Genomic DNA, 24,966 nt, shown 5'->3' on the forward strand with positions numbered 1-24,966 from the left:
CGTTTGAACGTCCCGTTGTTCCGTCGTTCGCCCGCTAAATCGGGCGTGTGTACAGACTGTCGTTCGCTTGATAAGGGTGAGTTTGAGCGATCCGCCCGGCTTTAAAAAGTTTTTGTTTTGTTTTTGTTCTTTTGAGGTGGATGAGGATGTGCAGACAGAAACAAATAGGTGTTTGTCTCCAGCAGGAGAAGCTTCCTAGAAAAATGCCAGATAATGACTGATAATACCAATATCAGGTTACCATGTTCTTCTGTGAGATGACAGTGCACAAACTTCCCAGTGACTCACACAGGACTGACACACTCTCCCTTCTCTCTGCCAACCAAGAGTGAACAGTGGACTCCTGACCCAATTACATCCTTGTTAGGTGAGGTACCTCCAGGCATGCAGTGCCAGACAGCTGGCTGTGCAAAATGAGAAAATTAGCATGCTGGCTACTCTATGAGATGCTCCTTTCTGGGTTGTAGGTCATGAGGTTTAGTACTGGATTGTAACAGAAAAACATCCAAATATAATAAAGCAGTTCTGACACTTAAAGGGACCCTGAGCAGAGCTTTAAAATGAAAATCTGGACTTACCTGGGGCTTCCCCCAGCCCCTGCCCCCAAAGCCCCACTGGCCAAAGTCGTGCGGATACCGAGGGACCTCGCGAGCTGCAGGGGGCTGTAGCTTACCCCAGGTAAGTGCTGATTTTCATTTTAAAGCTCTGCACGGAATCCATCCGAGGGTCACACTTTAAGCCTACACGGAGCGATCCAAGGGCTCGATTAGCGAGTGCGTCAGATTCGATCTTCCCTCGTCCCCGCCGGCGCCGCTTATCTTCCGCTCGATTCCCTGCCATTGTCCGCTCGTGGGGAACGAGCAGGGAATCGGCCGTGGCGAGATCGGACCTGTCGGATCTTATCAATCGAGCCACATTAGCGACTCGATTGATAAGACACATCGCTCCGTGTAGACCCAGCATTAAAGTGGATCTGAGATGAAAAACTTTAACTCTAACAAGTAACTTGCCTATATATCTTATCTAAAGTTTAGATGGTTTACACAGCAAATCTAGCTGCAAACAGCTTCAGCAGTATATGATTATTTCTATTTCTTACTGTGATACAATGACAGCAGCCATATTCTTCTTGTCATAATTACACAGGCAAGCCGCTCTGCATCTCCAGCCCTCAGCCTGTGAAATCTCCACTCCCCTCTCCTCCTCTCTCCACTGCCGCTGAAACCTCTGGCTGGTAAAGCCTCCTCCTCCTTCAGCAAAAGCCATCTTCTCCTCAGACTTAGCTCCCATGAGCACTTGCTACATGGGACTCAGAATGCCAAGGCACTGGAGGAGCTGTGGGTGTGGCTTGTTTATTTTATAGGGAATTAGGGCATAAAAAAGTATTTGGCTTAAGGAATGCCCTATAAACTTTATGTTAAGGGCTCAATTATGCAATGAGTAAAAGTTTATCTCAGATCCACTTTAACAGCCAAGCGGCAGTACCCCACAGCAGAGCTAGCCTGCATCATGGACCCCCTGCGATTGCACACTGGGGAGGGATAGAGGCAGATGAGAATTTGATGACTTTGGTACCCGGGTCATGCAAGTTTGTTGCTGGCCAGTTAAGATCATGTCTATGCAGTGGGAGAAGTGTGAATCAGAACTGTGTATCTCCATATGGAGCTGAAGTTTGTTTGCAGTACAGCAGCATTTGAGATTGCATTGAATTTTAGTCAGGGATGTATAGCATGCGTCAGTGGGGTAAATGATGTGTAGTTTGTTAATGGTGATATGCACTTTAATACACACAAAGTTTCAGCATTTTGAGTCGTGATTTGTTAATATTAAATTGATTTGTTGTGTTAGGCACGAATAGATTGTGTATTACGGTATTTATTAGTGAATCGGCAAACACTGACTGAATAATTTATAAATGAATATTGTGAAGGGGAAAAAAGCAATTTTCGTCCCCTTAGTTTCCTGTCCTCAGTCCTCATCATATTTGATGGGGTCCTCCAGTCAGATACTAAAACCAGGAACCAGAATTGTGCAAATGCTAGTTCCGAACTGAGTGAGCACAGTCAAAGCAAACGCTGGTCCACAAGGGCTTTCTATCACTGCGCCGTAGCAGTCCCAAACCTGCACCTGTGCATGAGAGCAGTAAAGGGACTAAAAAAGTTCTCTTAAAGCGGAATATAACCCTGCATTTCAACTTTGCTCTAAAACATTATTTACAGTATATTATATGCAACCAGCATTTTTTTTTTACTAGACCAGCATTGGAAGGGTTAAACACAGAGGTTTAAAGTTCCGTGGAGAGATATGCAGGAGTTCAGATAGATACATTTTAACTAAATAGAATGTAACAATTTATAAATGTTACACACTCTTTGGCTGTTCTCCAGCTCCTCAGTCAGAGAGATGAGTCACATTCAACACTTAGATACATTTATGTAAACAAAATGTATCTATGTCAGCTTCGGATGCGTCTGCAGAAATCTAAAGGAACTTTAAAGCTGTGTGTAACCCTTCCAATGCTGGTCTAGTAAAAAAAAAAAATGCTGGTTGCATATAATATACTGTAAATAATGTTTTAGAGCAAAGTTGAAATGCAGGGTCATATTCCGCTTTAATAAAAAGAAAGCTATGCCCCAGGTAAGTTAAACTGTTTTTATTTTATTTTTTACCCTTACAGTACTCCTTTAAGGTATCTCCAATTCATTAAAAAAACAATAAAAAACTTAAAAGTGAACCTAATAATATGAGGGTCCCATTCTGCATACTGAAGATTTCCTAGGAGGTGGCATTCCATTATAAACTGTCGCGGACAACTGATAACAACCAGTCATACTCTGGTGAAGGAGGCAATTTCGACACTCTCACTGTACAGTATAAGTTTGAACACAAGATGGCAGCATAGCTTCCATAATGTGCAGTTTGCTTAGCTTAGGAACTAATGTAAGAATCAGAAGAAATGAATTAATTTTAATGGTTGCCTATTTTTAAATCTTTCAGAAGTGTTTAAGCTGCAGGCAGATACCTAAATACACAGCGGAAGTACCGCTAGCATGCATAGGAGTGCTCTGCCTTCTCCTTTCTGCTTTAAGTGTTTCGCCACTTCCATGGGAAAAATAAATAAATCTGTTCATAATAACCAGGGCCAGTTTATAAAGAATGGTGATTTGAGATCGGATTACCTTGACTTTTTATTACAGCTGTTTTAAAAATTTTATCTGACAGTTTTTTAACTCCACAATTATAAAAAAAAAAAAAAATACAGAGAATAAATAAGTACATTTTTATCTGGCCAATCAAGCTTGAAAAAGGCACCTTTTTTTCTCCTAAGTTTTCTCTTGGTGGTGTCTTTAATTTTGTCAGTAATTTTTCATCTACTTTTTTGTACTTTTTTAATTTCAAAGTGCTTAAACAGTTTTTTTTAAGCATAAGATGGCAGAAAGATTGGCTCCAAGGCAAAAATTTAGGAGAAAAAGTGAATTGAATACTAAGACAAATAGCATGCCTTATCAAAGTTAGCATGCATTATCAAAGTTATCAGAGTAGCATAGCGAGCGCTACGAACCCGCAGGGGCTCAGGGCAGGATGAGTGGAGCTCTCGTCATAGCCAATTAGCAGGCATAAGTTCGCTATGCTACTCTGATAAGGCGTGTTAACTTTGATAAGGTGTGCTATTTGTCTTAGTGAATCAAGCCCTAGATTGGGGGGGGGGGGGGGGACTGAAATGTATAAAAAATGAAAAATCAGCAAACAAATAGTGCCATTGAGGTGAACAGAACTGGACAAACCCCCTCCTCCAATATTCTGATAGGGCAGTAATGAGGTACAGCATATTGATGATGAGTCATTTTCTCCTTCTCTCTCCTGGACCTGTATTTATTTCAATTTTGCTCCTAAATTTTCCCCAGGTGATATTTTCTCACCTTATCAATAAAATGCAATTTAACCACTTCAGGACCATTGGCTTACACCCCCTAGTGCCCAGGTTATTTTTTTTACAAATTAGGGCTCTGCAGCTTTAAAAGCTTGCTGCAGAGCCATACTACCTAGCACACAAGTGATTCCCCCCCTCCCCCCCCCCTATTTTCTGCCCAACAACAAAGCTTTCTGTTGGTGGGCTCTTATCGCTGCTAGCATGTTTGTTTATTTTTCTTATGTATCTTATTTGTTTATTTATTTATTATATCAGCCATCATTCCCTCCCCCCACCAGCCAACCCTAGCGATCAGCTCTCATAGGTATCAGCCTATGAGAGCCGATCACTCTGTGAGTCTCTCCAGGGGACAGCCAAATGACACGGCTGTCCCCAGTACAGCGCTGCAGTAGATCGCCACCCTGTATAATGTAAATAGACAGCGGTTTTGCTGTCTAACAGTCTCCTAGCAGTGATCGCCACTGGTAGACCTGCGGAGCGCCGATGCGTGTGCGATCTCCTGCAAAACCCCGCCCCAGGACTTGATGCCTTTCAGCGTTAGGCGGTCCTGGGGCTGACACCCTCCCAACGGTGATCGGTGTTAGGCTGTCGGAGAGGGGGTTAAGCCATCTGCAAGCAAGAAAATCCTCAGAATAATTTTGACAGTACTTTTCCACCTACTTTTTGGTACCCACTACAGTAATTGCAAAGTGCTGAAATGTTATTTCAACCTGGAGATGAAACGTTATCTCCTAGGAGGAAAAGTGAATTGAATAGGGACCCTGTAGTCAAAGTCATACATTTAGACTTAGGGCACCACACAGTGCAATGAAGTATGCATAGACCCTGTTCCCCCATCTCATGTATCAAAAAAGGGCGCCTGGAAAAAAGGGCGCGGGGTATAGCCGAAATTGTAAGTTTTAATGCAAAACCATATTTTTCTTTTAAGAGGTTGTAAACGAAAATTTAGTGCTAAATAGGTTAAATAAACGGAAATGAAATGGCAAAATACCGTCTATAACAACAAACGAATTCTGAAAAAACATCAAATTGCGTCTATAACAAAAACGATATTTACACTTGTATTAAGCATAGCAATGCAATGGTAGGTTTTACAGATATTTTACTGTAATTATACCTAACTGAAGGCTCACACAGATCTCTCCCTATCCCTAACCCCTAGACCCCCTCTTTGTTTAAATATACATAATTTAATAAATTGTATATATTACATATATTGTGCTGTAACTATACTTAACCTTACTCTCACACAGAGCCCTCCCTGTACCTATTCCTAACCCCTAGACCCCCCTGGTGGTGCCTAACCCTAAGACCCCCCCTGGTGGTGCCTAACCCCAAGACCCCCCTGGTGGTGCCTAACCCTAAGACCCCCCTGGTGGTGCCTAACCCTAAGACCCCCCTGGTGGTGCCTAACCCTAACCACCCCCCTGGTGGTGCCTAACCCTAACCACCCCCCTGGTGGTGCCTAACCCTAAGACCCCCCTGGGGGTGCCTAAACCTAAGCACCCCCCTGGTGGTGCCTAACCCTAACCACCCCCCTGGTGGTGCCTAACCCTAAGACCCCCCTGGGGGTGCCTAAACCTAAGCACCCCCTGGTGGTGCCTAACCCTAACCACCCCCCTGGTGGTGCCTAACCCTAAGACCCCCCTGGGGGTGCCTAAACCTAAGCACCCATCTGGTGGTGCCTAACCCTAAGACCCCCCTGGGGGTGCCTAAACCTAAGCACCCCCCTGGTGGTGCCTAACCCTAACCACCCCCTGGTTGCGTATAATATACTGTAACTATACCTAACCCTCCCTGTACCTATCCCTAACCCCTAGACCCCCCTGGTAATGCCTAAACCTAACCATCCCCACCGCACAAACACCCTAAACACATATAAACAATAATATATTTAATCCTTAAAATACTTCTCTACAAATAACATGAATAAAATAATTTATCTTTTCTACAAATAACTTTAATAAAATAATTTATATATTTGTAATAGAATAAATAGCCTTAAAATAGCCTTAAAATCACGTATACATTAATATTATAGAGAAAAGTATATATAAATATATACAATACAATAGATAGCCTAACAATCATGTACGCATTAGAAATCTTAAAATTACAGTAATATTAAAAGCGATATTTTAGTAACTATAATCAACGCATTATAAGTGTAAAAACAAAGTTAATACCAAAAGTGATGTATTTCTAATACAATAAGGTTGAAAACGGTATTTAAGCATTATACATATTAAAACAAATGTTTAAATGATCAAAGAAGTGTAAACGAAAATTTAGTTGTTATACTTTTGTAAGCGAAATTTTAAAACTAAAAAATAAGTTAAAACTGATATAAGCGAAATTTAAAAACGAAAAAATAAGTATAACACAAACTCAAAACGAACTTGTAAACGATATTTGTTATAAACCTTCTTTTGTAAATGAAAACTTTTGTTAACACGATCCCTGTAACCGCTATTTCTCGGGCGCCGAATAGCCGATATTTTGCATTGCAGTCTATGGCGGCGCCCTTTTTATCCACTATCCCTGTGCGCCCTTTTTTACTAGCCCGTCCCCCCTCTCCCCTTCCCAGTTTAAATGCAACGTGTGCTGGTGATTAGGAACTAAGATTAAGATACAAATACTGCCAGAATAAAAATGATGGTGATTTCTATAAATTATTCATAAACTACAATACTTATAATTGAACTTTAATAATTTGTGATGTTGCCATCTTATTCTTAATTTATTTTTTTCAGAACAAACTATTTGTCATTAGATTACTTCTCAGTTGGTAACCCACAGTGAGCCAGGACTCAGATATTGGCTACCCAGCATACCTGTGTTTACTGAGAGATGTACCAATAAGTGCCAAGCCAGTCCTGAGACAAGTAATAGGATGGCAAGCACTGCTCACATGATAAATTCGAAAGCACATGGAATTAGCAAGACTTATGGGAGAGAAGTAAGTTTTACAAATCTGTATTTTGCTTTTCCTATTCGAGCCAGCATTATGTTTTGCAATTACAGTTACACTTTAAAGAGAGCCTGAGCTGAAGCTCGGATTCAGAAACACATACTTAGTGCCCCTGAAGAGTCACGAGGCAGGGACGAAACATGTTGGGCCGAGACTAGGCTAACCAGGAAGTGAACTTTAAATGTTTCCAAGGATAGAGATGTCCTGATCGGGTTTGGCAAGGTATTCCAAAGTGCAGGGGCATCATGACATAAGGCTCCGCCTCCAAAGGTTTTGAGAAATACCCTGGGGGTGACCAAGTTATGCGATGCTTTTGATCTAAGATTGTGGGAGGTGTCATGCAGTTACAACAACTCCTTCAGGTATCCAGGACCCAGATTGTGTAAAGAGTTGAATGTTAAAAGGCCAATCTTGAAGAGGATTCTCCATTTTATGGGTAGCCAGTGGAGCAAGCAAAGGATCAGTGTTATGTGGCAATGGTGGAGTTTATTTGTTAATGGCCTTGCCAAAAAATGGCACATTAAAAAGGCACTACAGCGAAAAACTGTAAAATTTAAAATATGTGCAAACATATACAAATAAGAAGTACATTTTTTCCAGAGTAAAATGAGCCATAAATTACTTTTCTCCTATGTTGCTGTCACTTACATTAGGTAGTAGAAATCTGACAGAAGTGACAGGTTTTGGACTAGTCCATCTCTTTATAGGGGATTGTCAAGGATATATTTTTTTTTTAAAAGCACTTAGTGAATGGCAGTTGCTCTGTCCAACTGCCAAAAAACTGTGTGGGAAGCTGGCCAGCATCATTGTTTAAATCCTTTTTTGGGAATATCTTTATAAAGAATAAAAACCTTGCTGAGAATCTCCTATGAAGAGATGGACTAGTCCAAAACCTGTCACTTCTGTCAGATTTCTACTGCCTACTGTAAGTGACAGCATTATAGGAGAAAGGTAATTTATGGCTCATTTTACTCTGAAAAAAATGTACTTCTTATTTGTATATGTTTGCACATATTTTACATTTTACAGTTTTTCGCTGTAGTGCCCTTTTAAGATCTGCAATTTAAGTGAAACTCTTTATTGGGAAATAATCAATCCTTTCCATTCAGCTCTACAAATAGTTAGGATAAGGGATAGTCAATAAGAGGCAAATAATTCTAACATGCAGGATAATGCAAATTCTGTATGCAAATATGTGCAACTAGAAACTGGACTAATCAAATTAAACCTTGGTGGGACTTGATTGGTCGATTTTAACAACAACAATAATAACAATTCTATAGCGCTTTTCTCATAGGACTCAGAGCGCTCTCTCAGATTCAGTAACAGGATGAAGTATTAACACAACAAAAATTATATTTCTGCAAATGCCAAACTGCACAGGTGGGTTTTCAGTCTGGATTTAAAGGGACCCGAGCAGTGGGTTCAATTTAAAATTGGTACTCACCTGGGGATTTATCCAGCCCATCGTCGGCTGTGAGGTCCCTCGACGTCCTCCTGCCTCTGTTCTGGGTCGCTCTGGCAGTTACGTTACTGGCGACACTCCCGCTGAGTGTCGGGCCAAGGCTTCCTGATCCGTGACGCTCCTCGTCATCACGACGGTCGATACGCGTCATCGTGGCGGCCGGCGTGACAGCCATGCGCATGTGCAGTTCATGGTTAGAAAACCGTGCATGCACAGGACTGTCACGTGATTAATATAAGGTAATCTTCAATTTGTACAGCAGATATGGATATACTCACAAGTCTGGGTTGCCGACCTCAGGCAACCACTCCAATCGCATATGGGGATATTAAGCCTGTCCTCACTCAGGCTAAGAAGTCGCTCTCCGTAGAAGAAAAATAAGGGTGTACACACCCATCCACCAGGTGGATTATGATATTTGTAGTAGTTACAGAGGTGCCAGCAGAATAAAATGAGTAGTCTATTAAAACCAAATTAAAAATTGGGGGACCGGGGTGGATCCGTCTCCCCAATATATATGACACAACCACCATATATGGTATCCTGAAAAATATATATTTAATCAGTACTCCACATAAAATTATGCAACGCGTTTTGCGGGTCCCAAGCCCGCTTCCTCAGGCAAATACAAGAGCAGGATTAACTCTGAGGTTGTGCAGATAGGTGCAGCGCCTCTGTGTTAAGAGTTCCCTAACGTGGGAGCCGCATGACAGAAGGTTCTGGGACCAAAAGTTTTCAGGTGGACTCTGGGTATGACTAGATTATTAGAACCTGTGGATCTGAGATTGCTACGCAGCTGCAACATTTTTTTCTTTCATGTATCCAGGGCCCAGATTATGTAGTGATTTAAATATCAGCAGGCCGATCTTGAATAGGATCCTCCATTATATAGGTAGCCAGGGAAGGGAGTGCAGGACTGGCGTTATTTGTTTTTTATGTGATTTTCAAGCTGTGTAAATTTGCATACAAAATTTACATAATCTTGGAATTATGTGCATCTCATTGACCATCTCTAGTTAGTATTAGTGGCACATATTGTGTGAAATTACTTATCCTGTATATTTGAATTAAAAAGTTCAGCAACTCCACACTACATCTTGAAACCCTTCCAGGACTGGGAGGTTCAGAGCTTCTCGGCATAACTCAGTTTGTGCAAATGTGGAAAACAAGCAACAACTGTTGCCCTTCTGTGCAGCTAAATACTACTGCCTGATGGGGAGAGTAACTGCGCTGTCTGCACTGAAAATTAGTACAATACGCTTACAGCCAGTTTCTGGAAATTTTTAACTGGCCGCAAGCTGAAATGGAAAGGTAATTTTTAATAGCATTAAATTTCAATAACATTTGTACAGCCCTGATATATGCTTACATCAAATGTTTAGTGAGATTTCTCTTTAAAGAGGACCTGTCGTGAAAATCTTAAAATTTAAAAAGCATACAAATAAGAAGTACATTTCTCCCAGAGTAAAATGAGCCATAAATTACCCACGTTGCTGTCATTTACAGTAGGTAGTAGAAATCTGACATTACCAACAGGTTTTGGGCTAGTCCATCTCTTCATGGGGGATTCTCAGCATGGCCTTTATTCTTTATAAAGACATTCTCTGAAAATGATTAATACAAATATGCTGGCCAGCCTCCCTGCTTGCTGCACACTATTTTTGGCAGTTGGAAGGAGCAACTGCCATTCACTAAATGCTTTTAAAAATAAAGAAAACCCTCAGAACCCCCCTATGAAAAGATGGGCTAGTCCAAAATCTGTCGGTAATGTCACATTTCTATTGCAGTCCATGATCGCGCATGGAGCCGGCGGTGAGAGTTTTTCTTCTGCACACAAATTGCGGCTACATATGATCTACTGTTGGTAAGATAAAACTATGTGTTTTTTTTATATCTGGCCGTATATCCTAATATGCGCATAGTTCTCGAATGGGTATGTACCTGACTTACATTATGTATATTGTATGTTCTTTAACAGATTGTTGTATACAGTGTACCTCTAAGGAAGCGGCTTTTTGGCCGTGAAACACGTGTCAGGCAGTCTTTTATGTAATTTGGAATCCTGTTTCGATATCCATATGTACAGATCGCAACTTTGAAGACATATTTTGATGGAAGAACAAATAGAGAAACTGTTCATATAAAACCCTGTGCTTCTTGTTTGGTGTATATTGTGTATAGCTACATTGTGGGGTGGAACCAGTGGCGTAGCTAAGTAGCTGTGGGCCCCGATGCAAGTTTTACAATGGGCCCCCCCAAGCACTCTATACATAGCAATTGATACAGCGCACCAAAACCTGCCAACGGCAACTACAGTGTCTGAGGTGCAAGAAGGGGATGGGAAATAGCTTGTTAATGATTACCACTATTCAACGTATCTATAGAAGTGATTATTATGAGCATAGGACCAACAGAGAGCTAATACTGTAGTTGAGAGAGGGCCCTTCGTGGCCCCTCTGGCCCAAGGGCCCCGATGCGGTCGCTACCTCTGCACCCCCTATTGCTACGCCCCTGGGTGGAACAGTACTATCAATCTTATTATTTTTCTAATGTCAGATTTCTACTACCTACTGTAAGTGACAGTAACATAGGAGAAAAGTAATTTATGGCTCATTTTACTCTGGGACAAATGTACTTCTTATTTGTATGTGTTTTAAATGTTAAGATTTTCGCGACAATTCCTCTTTAAGGATTCTGTCTGAGAATAATCAATAATGGAGTATAATTGCAATATTGATTAATCCCCCTATTCAAACATAACAACAAAATAGAGGGACGTGTAAATAATACAGAACAGCCACGTTTCTCATGCTGCCCAATGCACCCTCGTGTGCCCGTCTCCCCCCAGCTGTGCCAACACGGAATATACATACTTCAGGTTCACACTGAATGGATTGGTTGTTAATGGGCATCAGTTTTTGATTCTTGACCCACCCCTCTGTGCTGTGAATGCAACGCATCTTTCGAACTGGAGTAATCACCCCCCCAAACTTGTGGTCCATTTGGCAGGATGGGCTGCGCGGTTATATTCCAACGGAGCAATGTCAACGAATCCTATTAATTAACATAGGGTCTGTTCACATTCATTGGGTTAGGGTCTGTTACGGTCCGCTAAATGGACCATTTTTATTGACAATGTCAGCTGAGCCTAAAGGGGACCATACACTGTTCGATTTTAGCGTTCAATCGATTCGATCGAATTGATCGATCAGCCAGTACTGCCCACCACCATCTTCCCCCAGTACTGCCTGTTCACCAGTACTGCCCCTCTCCTTCGGCTAGTACTGCCTGCTCACTATTACTACTCACCGCCCTTCTCCCAGTACTGCCTCTTCACCAGTACTGTCTCACCTCCCCAGCACTGCCTCCTCACCAGTTTTGCCCAACTCCCTAGTACTGCCTCCTCACCGATACTGCCTGCCTCCCTAGTACTGCTTCTTCATCAGTACTACCACCTCCCTCGTACTACCACCTCACCACTCCCTTCCCTTCTCCCCATTCCTAATCAATGTGAGCCTTGGCTCACAGTGATCATGGGGTCAGGAGCCAATGAAACCAGCTCCTGACTGGCTCACGGAGCTCTGCCATCATAGGAACGGCAGAATAAGTGGCCTGCAGCAATGCGAGAGAGATGCAATCAGCAGTAGCGGCCAGTCCGTGCGGCGCTGTAATTGAAATCTATGCAAGAATAAGCAGCCATAGTGTGGAGGTTGGGATTAAGGAAAAGGAAACAATAATTGTTAGTTGAAGAGGTTATCATTAAGTGTCAGGAAGGAATATGTGAGGGAGCAGGCTGGTGTTGTACTTTGTTCTCTGGTTGAACTCGATGGACGTATGTCTTTTTTCAACCATAATAACAACTATGTAACTATATAACTTTAGGGGTGGAGTTTTTTAGTTAGGTAGGAACGTAGATAGAGGAGCTACTTAGGATAACTTATACTAAAATTCGTTAAAAAAAGGAAGAAGCAGTGGACTTACCTCTGGGTATATGACACAGGTAGTCACATTTCTAAAATAGCTTTTACTGACAACATAAAATACTCCAATAGCAACGCATTACACAGTTAGGCCCCGTTCACACTGCACGCGTTTCCAGCCGCGTTTTGGAAACGCGTGCAGGTGGCCAACACGCACGACATCAGACAGTGCATAGAGTGCACTGTCTGATGTTCACACACTGTGCGGTCCGGGAACGCATGCTGCACGCATTTTTTGCCAAAACGCGTGGCTGTCCCATTCACTTTTCAGTAATGGGATCAGCCACGCAATGCATACAAACGCGGATGGCGTGCGTTCGTACGCTTTGCGGTCCGCATGCGTGGCGGTCCGCATTTGTAATGTGAACGGGGCCTAAGTGTCTCTGCTTGTTCAGGCAAATATGCAGGAGTCTCAGGGAGGCACAAAGTAATAAAATAAGGAACTGATGGTATCAAACAGTCATTACAACACATATCAAAATCATTATCATTACTGATTTATAAAGCACCAACATATCCCATGGCACTGTACAAGGTAAAAAACAAACATGGGGTACAATAATGCAGACAATTTTATACACCATTATACAAAATACAGAATTGGTACAAAATAAACAATTTGTACAAAATACAGAATTGGTAATTACAGTGAAAAAAGTAACATGATAAATACAATGTATACCAAATTCTATGACACAAAATCATGAACATAATTAAATAGTCAAGTGATTTTCAGGAAAAAAATTATCATGATTAGAAAGTGACATAGTCCCATGTTTTTGTCCAAATGTATATGAAAAAAATGGTTAAGAAGGAGGTTAGGATTAAATGTTAGAAAGGAACAGAGCCTTATTTAGGGATCGATGATCCATGGCAAACAGCATGGATAACCTTAAAAAAAAGTACTGCTGCAAATCCAATAGAAGAATAATAGTAACATCTTTTAACCTCCCTGGCGATACAATAAAATCGACAGGGAGGCGGCGCAGCCCTTTTTTTTTTTTTTTTTTTTTTTGAATCATGTAGCTAGCCTAGCGCTAGCTACATGATAGCTGCTGTGCAGCGGCATCCCCCCTCCCCTTCCGATCGCCTCCGGCGATCAGAGCAAACAGGAAATCCCGTTCAGAACGGGATTTCCTGTTCGGCTTTCCCCGTTGCCATGGCGATGATCGGGATGACATCATCCATGTCATGGCGTCTGGGGGAGTCCCGATCCACCCCTTAGCGCTGCCTGGCGGTGATTGGCCAGGCTGCGCACGGGGTCTCGGGGGGGCCCTCTAATGCGGCAGGTAGCGGCAAATCAGCTTGTACATGCAGCTAGCAAAGTGCTAGCTGCGTGTAACAAAGCAAAAAGTGTGGAAATCCTCAGCGGCGGCTTACCCCGAGCTCAGCTCAGGATTATCGCCCAGGAGGTTATGCAACATTCTAACTATTGGAGTCATCTGCACCCAAATCAACATGCAGCTTTTAAAAACATATGCACCCAAAATGTTGTGCTTTTACCAGTTTTGGACTTCTGTACTCTTGGAGATGTGGCAGTCATACATGTATTGTTGCTATTAGCAACACATGGAAATATGTCCTGGATATGCTGGAGCCCATATCAGCTGATCCATATGTGAGTCCAGGAAGTGATGAAATCTTTTGGCTGGGGTGCTCCCTTAGGTCTTTGGCTCACTACAGTGCTTTCAGCCACGCTTAGGAATCGTCGGTGACTCCAAAAGCGCTAGTCTAATGAAAGTCAAGGGAGGCGATATGCCGAAATCGCAATCCCCTGAATACAGCAGTTTCTGAGTGATTTCATAGGCGAAAGCAGGCAAAATCACTTTCCTAGAAATCGCTCTGGAAATTGTTCTGCTTTTTAGTGGAAAAATTGCAAGAGGGTCGCAGTCCTTATGCCCGGTACACACCATGCAATTTCCCATCAGATAGACCGGTCAAATTGATTTCCTACAGATCCAATCTGATTTACAATCTTTTTGTGCTTGATTTTGCATAGAAGTGATCAGAAAATCGATCATAAAAACAAGCAGAAATCAGATCGGACCTGTTGGAAATAATCATTTCAACACAGGTATTATACTGGCTAAAATGTATCAAGAAGCTAACGCATAAGACTGCAGATGATTGACTTGGTCTCAGCCAGCCCACAATAGAGCTTAACTGTAGCGATTGCGGAATAATCTCCGTGATCAGCGCACAAGGCGTGCGCTGATACGGCGGAAATCCTCCACAAGTGTATGAAGGGGGGAACCCAGCTTTGGTGCAAGCACCAGTAGAGGGCAATTCCCACCGGCAGGTGGCGCTGTGGAGTGCAGACGAGTACAACGGCTGCACGGCCACAGATGCCAGATGGGGATTGTACAGAACAAGACAATGCGGGGCTGAACAGCCCTTAAAGAGAAGGAGCACAGGTACAGGATGAATGTGTGTTCACCAATCTAGTCGGTGACCCAGCGACGGTGAACACGCATCAGCAGAAACAAAAGTAGGAACACGATCGCGAGAAATGCGATCGCCAGAAGTGACACAAGACAGATTAGAACAGAACACGAGAGGAGCAAAGGCACAGCAAATAATACAATGAAAATGATGAAGAAAATAACAAAAGCTAACTAAACGCGAACACCGCACTCATTCGCAACAGCGAACGCGTTTACAGCGCGGTCTCCGCGTGTTAAGCACAACAGAGACAAGCACGCCTAACTAGTCCCCGCCACCCAAACACGAAACAGAACGCGAGCGCTTGCTCAACGGTTACCTCACCGAGGCTACAGCAAGCGTTCGTATAAGACAAGACAGACAAACGGAAAACAGGAATAAGCTAGGAAAGATCCACTGCTCTTACCGCCAGAGCGAGTGCGATCCAGGTACAGAAACAGAATTGCAGATCAGAAGGATCCACAGCCGCTACCGCTAGGGGCTAGTGCGATCGAAGCAAGACAGGCAGATGAAATAGCTGGTAGCAACCGCTGCTCCAGCTATACTCCAGGAAAACAGAACAGAAGGATCCACAGCACTAGCGCAAGGCTAGTGCGATCCAGGAAAACAGAACAGAAGGATCCACATCGCTAGCGCAAGACTAGTGCGATCCACGCAAGACAGATCAGAAGGATCTACTGCCACTACCACTAGAAGCTAGTGTGATCCAAGCAAGACAGATCAGAAGGGGCTACCGGTAGCAACCGCTGCCCCGGTTAGCACCCAGACAAACAGAACGATTTCCTGTCGACCACCGCTGGGATAGGATAATCGCAACAGACAGACAAAACAGATATGCAATCTAACTGCACTAGGAAAGTGCCTAGTACAGTTCCAAGAATCACCCTAAGGTAAACTTTAACAGATCAACAATGGCTGACACTCTAGGAGTGTTTCAACAAACCCTGAAGGATGACCAGCAAAGGCCTCTGGGAAAGCATAGGTTCTTATACTGCCAGCCCTCAAAGGAGACAGCTGGGCAATTTGCATGTATGCAAATCCCTCAGCAAAGCAACTCTGAAAGTTGCAAGATGAAGCCAGGTCTCCTTTCCAGAGACCTGCATCCCTCAGACATAAGGAATGGTCAAACAGCTGTCTGCCTGTGCAGCCAGCTGAGCGGATCCTTACATTAACACTATCAGAAATTAAAGGACAACTGTAGTGAGAGTGATATGGAGGCTGCCATATTTGTTTTCTTTTAAACAATACCAGTTGCCTGGCAGGCCTGCTGATCTATTTGGCTGAATAACACCAGGAACAAGCATGCAGCTAAGTCAGATCTGACAATAATGTCAGAAACACCTGATTTGCATATGCTTGTTCACGGTCTATGGCTAAAAGTATTAGAGGCAGAGTATCAGCAGGACAGCTAGGAAACTGGTATTGCTTACGAAGGAGTAAATAGGGCAGCATCCATATACCTCTCACTACAGTTGTCCTTTAACTCCATACACAGCAGAATAGAGTAGGCTGTAATTAGAAAAAAGCCAAACATCATTCTGAACAAATGTTAGCACTACTCATGTTAGTTCAAAAATCACATGCTGCATTTGAAAGGTGTTCAGAGTGTTTAAGAAACACAGCTAAATCGCAAAAGTAAGCCTGTGTGTCCACACGCCATTAAATGTTACAAAAGCGATACCTGATTGGTTGTTGTTTGCAAGGAAACACCAGGACTAGCTACATAATTTCATCTAGGAAGTAATCCCCACATTAGAGTGAGTCCCTTTCCTGGAGAACAATTCATCTGCATTCTGTTCAGACTCTTCGGTGTCACCAAGCTGTCAAGGCTATTGATTTTAAACAGAAAATATATCCCATTGTCTACATACAATGCAATTTCTTTCTTATTGTGTTTCCAATTAAATGTATTGAAGCCTTTTGTTATCACTGAATCTGACTCTTCATCATTACCAAGAATGAAAACAAAGTACACACGTTGTTGATTGCTTTTATTGTTTAATTACAGAGCTTAATAAAATATGCTGTATTATGGAGACCAGGTTATTATCCTTATAATATTCTTCCTTTTTTTTAGCGAAATTAGGTCGCATTCAAAATTCAGTCACAAAACACACACAATGTAAAATACATTTTAGTCATTATTATTATGTATAATAGTATTTTTTATTTTTTGATGGTGTGTTGTATAGTTACGGTATATGTTATAAAGTTGCATCCTATTTTGTTTCGGGTCCTGTTGAATTTTCAGATACATTTTATTATACAGAAAAGGACAATTTTTTAAAATTAAAATAAAATTAGAAGGTTTCATTTATTGATTAAGCACATACACATTTATGCTTCATTTTAATTTAATGTATTTTTATTGATGGGAATTCTGTTGTTTTTCCTGTTTAGTGTTGAACCCTGTGAGGGTCTGTGAAGCAGGCACAACACTGTGGCTTTGGCTGCAGTTGGAATACTCATGGGAGTCTGCAGCAGATACCCCTCTGGGTTGTGTTCACATGGCCACAAAAGTACAATGTCAATTCAAAGCAGTAAAGCAATCACATGTCAAATGTCGGAGGCTGATATTGTGCAAAACAAACTGGCAACTAGATTGTAGCACAGTGAGCCTGGAGTTGAGGTCTGCATGGGATTAGCCGACAAGTGAGGGGGACACAAAGGGGACTTTTTTTTTTTAATTCTTTTTTTTAGGATTCTTGAGCTCTTTGTGAAGGTACAAACCCACTTTTCAGAAACTTTAACTTGTTAACACATGAAGTGCTGAAGCATCAGCCAGATGTCTTTTGCAGTATAATGTACACTACACTGCTTAAAAAAAGAGGATTAGCAAGAGATAATAAGCTAGTTGTCTGAATGTTTTATATACATTCACACATTCTCTCCCTCTCCCTCTCTCTCTCTCTATCTCTCTCCCCCTCTCCCTCTCTCTCTCCCTCTCTCCCCCTCTCTCTCTCCCTCTCTCTCTCTCTCTCCCTCTCTCCCTCCCTCCCTCTCTCTCCCCCTCTCTCTCTCCCTCTCTCTCTCTCTCTCTCTCTTTCTCTCTCTCTCTTTCTCTCTCTCTCTCCCTCCCTCCCTCCCTCCCTCCCTCCCTCTCTCTCTCTCTCTCTCTCTCCTCCCCCCCCCCCTCTCTCTCTCTCTCTCCCCCTCTCTCTCCCTCTCTCTCTCTCTCTCTCTCTCTCTCTCTCTCTCTCTCGCGCGCGCGCAATTGAAAAAGTACTGAAATTCCCTTTTCTCTTGTGTTTTCTCCTAGGTGATATCTCCTAGGAGAAAATCTAAAGAAAATGATGGGCCATAGAACATGATTAATGAATGAGTCTTGTCCAGGGACACCTTACTGAATAGTTACTGGCTCCAGCCTGGATTCATAACCTTTTAGTAATAATAAGTTAAAGGACATCCGAGGTGAAAATGAACTGATGAGAAAAACAATTGTATCTATCCTCCTCCTCCTTAAAATGTTTTTTTTTTTAGATATCCCACAGTTTTATTTTATATTTAAATCTAGTTTTTAAGTTTTTACTGTTTAATTGTCTCTGCTCAATGACACCTTCATTGATGTATACCAGAGCTTAAATATATGAATTATTCACCATTTTTTTTCTTTCCTGCTCTCAGAAGCCATTTACTGACAGGGAAATATTTTATGGCTGTAATTACTTATCAGTGAGGGTTATGCTATAGTCTGATCCAGTCTGAACTGGTCCCGACCCGGACAGAAACTGTCACTTACCGGATATTTAACTCTTTCAAGCAGAGAAAGAAAAAAAGGAACACAGCATAGTTATTTGTGTGCTAGGCACTGTACATACACATGTCTATCTCATCACGTCACATGTCACCTTGGTTGTCCTTTAGGTATGCATAAAAATACAATTTTTGCAAAATAAGAAGTAAAGCACCTGTTTTGGCAGTTCATAGACCTTTATCCTTCCTCAGCCATCTCCAGCTTCCTACCCTCTCACAGTCAGGCACACCTCCTGCAGGTTAATTTGCATGAGTGGGGAGAGTAATTGCTCTGTCAGCTGAAGCCATGTTCCCCTACTGACTGCAAGCCTGTCATGATTGTGAATTTCTAATAGGAAGATGTAACTTCATATGAACTAGTGTGGGCTTCAAAGGGCAGCCAGATGTTACTGGGGAGGAAATGGGGATGTATAATGGCATACATGGTAAATTTTTCTCTTTTTTTTCTTTAATTCAAGACCAATCCGGTCTCTTCATCAAGGCAAGAAAGAAAGAAGCACATTTCCAAATGTTTCAACTTGGAAGACAGAAGGTTGGTCAATTTTCAACCTGTACAAATGTGCTACGCATTTGCATGTCATTGACCATCCCTGGTCCAAAAGGTTGAAAACACACACAATATCATAGAAGTACCTTTATTGTTTAACCACCACCGTACCAGCAGTTTCTGGTACCTTAAGGACCAGAGACTGCTGGTACAGTAAAACAGTGCTTACTGACGATTTGCCGCTCTCACTGGTCACGCCTCTCTCCCATTGCCGCAGGTCCCTCTCTCTGCCGTCTCTATGACAGCAGAGCTCTGTGCGCCAGTCAGGAGCCGCTTTCACTGGCTCCTGACCCTGTCCATTAATGTCTGTGTGTTTACTAGCTGTTTGTAATAGTTGGAGTGAGTGTCGATGCTAGAGTCTAGAGCTATACCATGTAGCTAGGTTCCACTTCTCTGTCACTATTCACAGAGGAATGATTTATTGTTAGCTTCTGCCCTGCCTGCTTTCTCACAGATCATATGAGAACAGCTGAGGGATTTTTAGATACAAATAAGGACCTGTACTTTTTCCCTACTTGGATGCCAAGCCCCATCAGGGGGCTTGTTGGAATGGACATTGTTACTATAGTCCTCTTCAGGCATGAGTGCAGCTGTACTGCACCTGCGTGAGTAAGCCCACTCCTGTGCTGTAAGGTGGAGCGGCTCTGTGCTATTGCTCAGGCCTGGCCGTGTTCATGAGGTTGCAGTGCGACCACACTCGTACAGGAAGAGGCGCATGGTTGAGAAGTGCAAGAGGGTCCAGGGCAGTGTGCCAGAGGAATGGAGGACAGTATCCAGAGGCTTCCCTCTCCTTAGGTAAATATTTAAAGGACTACTATCACTAAAAATTGTAAAACTTAAAATGCATGTAAACATATACAAATAAGAAGTACGTTTCTTCCAGAGTAAATAGCCATAAATTGCTTTTCTCCTAAGGTGCTGTCACTTACTGTAGGTAGTAGAAATCTGACAGAACCGAAAATTTTTGGACTAGCCTATCTCCTCATGGGGGATTCTCAGGGTTTTGTTTAGTTACAAAAGCACTTAGTGAATGGTAGTTGCTCCATCCAACTGCCAAAAGATCTGTGCAGCGAGCAGGGTGGCTGTCCAGCATCATTGTATAAATCCTTTTCAGGGAATGTCTTTAATAAAGAATAAAAGCTTTGCTGAGAATCCCCGATGAGCAGATGGGCTAGTCCAAAACCTGTGGGTAATGTCAAATTTCTGCGATCTACTGTAAGTGACAGCATCATAGGAGAAAAGTAATTTATGGCTCAATGTAATCCGGAAGAAACATACTTCTTATTTGTATTTGTTTACATGTCTTTTAAATTTAATGATTTTCGATATATATATATATATATATTCTACAGTTCACCTTTTATATAGTGATGGGGTCATGCAGTCTATTGTATGGTCACATGATCACACAGCATCTGATGGAACAGCTGCCTGTTACCGGAGATTTGGCCGTGTACAATGCCGTACAGATGCCTTGTTTTTTTGAGAAGAGTGCTAATATTTATTGCTCTGTGGGAAAATATCTTGCAGTTACAGAGTGAGCCATATACTAGCGTTAACTGACATCTCACAGTCTTATAAAATGAATGAACCATACTGTAAAATGAACCCATAGCAAAATATCCTTCATAATTTCTGCATGGTGTCAGATTGGCCAGTTAAAGTGAGCCTATAGTGAGAGGGATATGAAGGCTGCCATATTTATTTCTTTTTAAACCATAACAGTTGCCTGGCTGTTATGCTGATTTTTCAGGCTCTGAGTTTCTGAATCACATGCTGATAGTGTGGACAAGGCACGTGATTTGGATACTGGTTTCGAGTGTGTGGCTTCAAGTATTATGCTGCGTACACACATCCAATTTTTATTGACAGGTGATTGGACAATTTTACCACTTGCATATAGAATGAGAGCTTAACTACATCTGCAACCCTGTAATCAAAAATTACAGAGAATATGACCTTGGTTTTTGCATCTAACTAGATCTCTGCTTAGGACAAAATGTGTTGCATGCTCCTTTAATGTATATATTTGCTCTTTATATGCAGAGCTTCATCTTGCTGGTTTGTGGGGGGATCGTGGGAGAGTTTATGGCTTAACACTAATCGCTGCGCCGCCGCTGAGAGGTAAAGTACTAATGTTCTGTTTATGTTTATGTGTGACGCTGGTTGCTATGGACACGCTTCCCGTGAGCTGATGGACAGCCCTGATTGGCTGCTTTAACAGGCGAAGTGCACGCTGGGGCTGATGAGTGTGAGTGGCGAGTCCCCGCCTCTTGGGGTGTCGGTTTCATGACGCCAGCCGACACTGTGCGCGGATTGCCTGACCCCGCCTTACACATGACGGGGATGAATAGTATAGCACACGGGAGCCGGACTGGCTCTGACGTCAGTAGTGGTGGCCTCTCTGCGCCGTTGCAAAGATACAGCAGTGTTAATATATATGCCACATAGTCTGTGCGACTAGAGGTGGATATTTGCATATAAAGCCAGGAGTTCTCTCTCAGGTCCGCTTGTGATACCAGGTAAGGTGATTGGCTGCTGACTTTTTGAATTCATTGGTTAAGGGGAAGTTAGATCACTATATAAGGATGGTGTTTGTTTTGTCAGTTTGTGGGCACTTCGGCTTGAGAAAGGGCTGAGTCCTGAAACAGTGGGCTGTAAAAATAAGCCGTATAGCCACATGTTTTTATTGATGATTCAATAAAAGAGCTTTTTATACTTTTGGAAGTGCTTGCCTCCAACTGGAATTTTTATCAAAAATTACATACTCACCTAAGAGTAGGTAAGGCTCTGGATCTATTAGAGCCTCAGCCAATAATCAGGCGTGTGTGCAGAGGCGCCCGAATCATGACACGCGACCTGCAAGCGTTCCGCCCGAGGGATCGACTCACCTCCAGCAATGGCCAACTTCATTGTTCACACCGCTCTCCTGACCGCCGCGTGACGTCACGCACGCATCACTTAATCGTCCCTCCACCCCCCCTTCCCGGAAAGCAACAAACCGTGTTGTCAGCTACACAGCTGACTTGGTAACTTACAGCCTTGCCCAGTGATGTCGCCAAAGGGGATCAGGTCCGGATTCCCATCTGGCGGCATCCATAAAAGTTGTGTACACCCCTTAAAGAGGAACTCCGGTGAAAATAATGTAATAAAAAAAGTGCTTCATTTTTACAATAATTATGTATAAATGATTTAGTCAGTGTTTGCTCATTGTGAAATCTTTCCTCTCCCTGATTTACATTCTGACATTTATCACATGGTGACATTTTTACTGCTGCCAGGTGATGTCAGTAGAAGGAGATGCTGCTTGCTTTTTTGGCAGTTGGAAACAGCTGTAAACAGCTTATTTCCCACAATGCAATGAGGTTCACAGACAGGAAACTGTCAGGACCATGGCTCTGACATCACACTGTGGGAGGGGTTTCAACACAATATTAGCCATACAGACCCCCCTGATGATCCATTTGAGAAAAGAAAAATATTTCTCATGGGAAAGGGGGTATTAGTTACCGATTGGGATGAAGTTCAATTCATGGTTATGGTTTCTCTTTAAAAGAGATACTTGTCCAAAACCTGTCAGAATTATACTGCCTTCTGTAAGCGACAGCAACATAGGAGAAAAGTCATTCATGTTGCATGTTACTCTGGGAGAAATGCTCTTCTTCTGTGTGTACACACGTATTTTAAATGTTACTATTTTTCACAATAGCAATCCTTTAAAACTTTTATAGCTGAAAGATAATATAGTTTATCAAGAATTGCAAATATTTGACCTGTTAACTGACAAACTCAGTTAATCCTTATAGAGTTTTCCTTTCCTAGTGACAAACTCTGTAGAAACTGGTATGAACTGAGCAGTCTGGAACCAGTAGAGATAGATGCTGAGCAGCCCATTAGGACTGCTATGCTGCTATGCATACACAGCCAAATACTCAGCATCAAGTCTTGAAAGGAACAATAAAAAAGAAGCTAGAGAATTGTTAGCCAGGCTTTGCTTATGAATAGGCCACAGGAGCAAGCCAGGAGGGCATCTGAGGTATGCTAAGGTCTACTTTGCATACCACAGCTAGAGTCTCAAGTGGTAATTTCTCATTCACAGTCGCTCAGTTTGACTTGATAATGACACAGATGAAATGTCTGTAAAGACTCACTGTAATCCTTGCCAGATTGAGCCCACCACAGCATTTGTATTCTTTTTTTTTTATCTGCCAGGAAAAGTTTTTGTACTAATGCTGGGGACACATGGTACGATTTTCCGTGCAATTTTCTGACCCGATAGCTTTTTTCCGCTCGATTCTGAACCCGATTCTGTGCTCGATTCTGTTATCTTCACTTGTTTTTCTTTTCTTTTTCCGTTCACTTCTATGAGAAATCGAGCGCAGAATCGTTCGGAAGTAAAATCGGGCATGAGGGATTTTATTTATCAGATGCATTTATCGCACGGAAAATCGTACCGTGTGTACCCAGCATAAGTGTAGCAAAAGACTTGTCTATTCTCCTTTGGAGATAGGAGATGATCTTGTCACTGGAAACATCATGTTAACCATGTAGGCCTAACAGGGCCGGGCTGAGGCAGAGGCAAGAGAGGCTCCAGCCTCAGGGCGCAGTGTAGCCCCACACAACTCACTCAGCTATCTTTCCCTTATTGTGTTTGAAGTAGAGAGAAACAAGAAAAGGGGATACATGGCAGTGACTGCAAACCAGGTAACTAGAGATTAAGGTGTTGGCTGTGTTGGGGGCCCTGGGGCGCCTCTTAGTCTAATAGCAATCAGTGTGTGACGGCTGGAGTGGGAGGGATAGAGGGGCACACTTTGGTGTCTCAGCCTTGGTTGCTGGAGGACCTTGTCCTGGCTCTGAGGCTTAAACAACCACTTTACTACAGTCCAGGTACCCAAATTAGACAAAATGCATCACATCCCCTGCCACAGCACATCCGTCACGCTCCAACCTTTGATATCTTTAACTGTGCCCCGAAACTCACTTATTCCAACAAACATAGGCTCTACCCTAGGCCAGTTCCCCTTTTGACCTTTGGCTAATTGTACTCCTACTAGATAACCTAAAACACACAGCCTCTAGGTATGAATATTCTATACTACCTCACCTCTTGTCGCCCCCCACCCCCATTCCTTTAGATTGTAAGCTTGCAAGGACAGAGCTCTCTCACCTTTTTGTGTCTTGGAATTACAGTATATTGGTGTATACCATTGTCTGTATTATTTAGTATTTGTACCCCATGTTTGTTTCTTACTTTGTACAGCGCCACAGAATATGTTGGAGCTTTATAAATCAATAATAATAATATTTATATTGTGCTTTTCTCCTGGCAGACTTAATGTGCTTTAGACTTCCAGCCACTTAAGGCACTCTCCATGGCTAGCCAGGAGCATTAGGGAGCCTTGCCCAAAGACTCCTTACTGTTTTACATACTGGATTGAGCTGGGATTTAAACCCTGGTCAAACGCTTGAACCCTACATCAATGGCAACACCCTTAACAAGTTATCTCAAACTGGACATTTATATGCATCCAGTTTGAGTCTTGCTAACACTATGAGGATGTACATTTACATCCTGTCAATCAGTGGCGGGCACATGTGCTCATTCACTGCGGGACTTACACTGCGGAAATTGGTGAATAGGAACATATGTTCCCTGAGCCAATGAAAGTCCCTATATATGAATGAACATGACTCAAATTAGGAGTTCATTCATAATTATAACAGTAAATTAAAAAAAGATTGAACACTTCATGGTAACCTAGGATAGTGTTTGTAGCAAAAAAGTAAAATTACAATTAAAATACCTAAAAAAATGTACATAGTTACCTTAGGAACTGAGTTTTTATTAAATGTATGTCATGAGGGTATATTATTGTT

The 24,966-nt window shown here is 42.4% G+C and overlaps 1 protein-coding gene across 4 annotated transcripts in view; it reads left to right on the forward strand.

The window, feature by feature from the left end:
• The window catches only part of LOC137525027 (uncharacterized), a 301,925-nt gene that overhangs the window by 32,753 nt on the left and 244,206 nt on the right, over nt 1-24,966 (forward strand). For all 4 annotated transcript variants that reach the window (XM_068245704.1, XM_068245703.1, XM_068245705.1 and 1 more), the window contains 2 exons: nt 19,001-19,074; nt 21,136-21,213. In XM_068245704.1, coding sequence (XP_068101805.1) covers nt 19,001-19,074; nt 21,136-21,213 — 152 coding nt within the window. The remainder of the gene's footprint in view (nt 1-19,000; nt 19,075-21,135; nt 21,214-24,966) is intronic.

The sequence above is a fragment of the Hyperolius riggenbachi genome, chromosome 7 (assembly GCF_040937935.1).
Source record: "Hyperolius riggenbachi isolate aHypRig1 chromosome 7, aHypRig1.pri, whole genome shotgun sequence".
Classification (NCBI taxonomy): Eukaryota; Metazoa; Chordata; class Amphibia; order Anura; family Hyperoliidae; genus Hyperolius; species Hyperolius riggenbachi.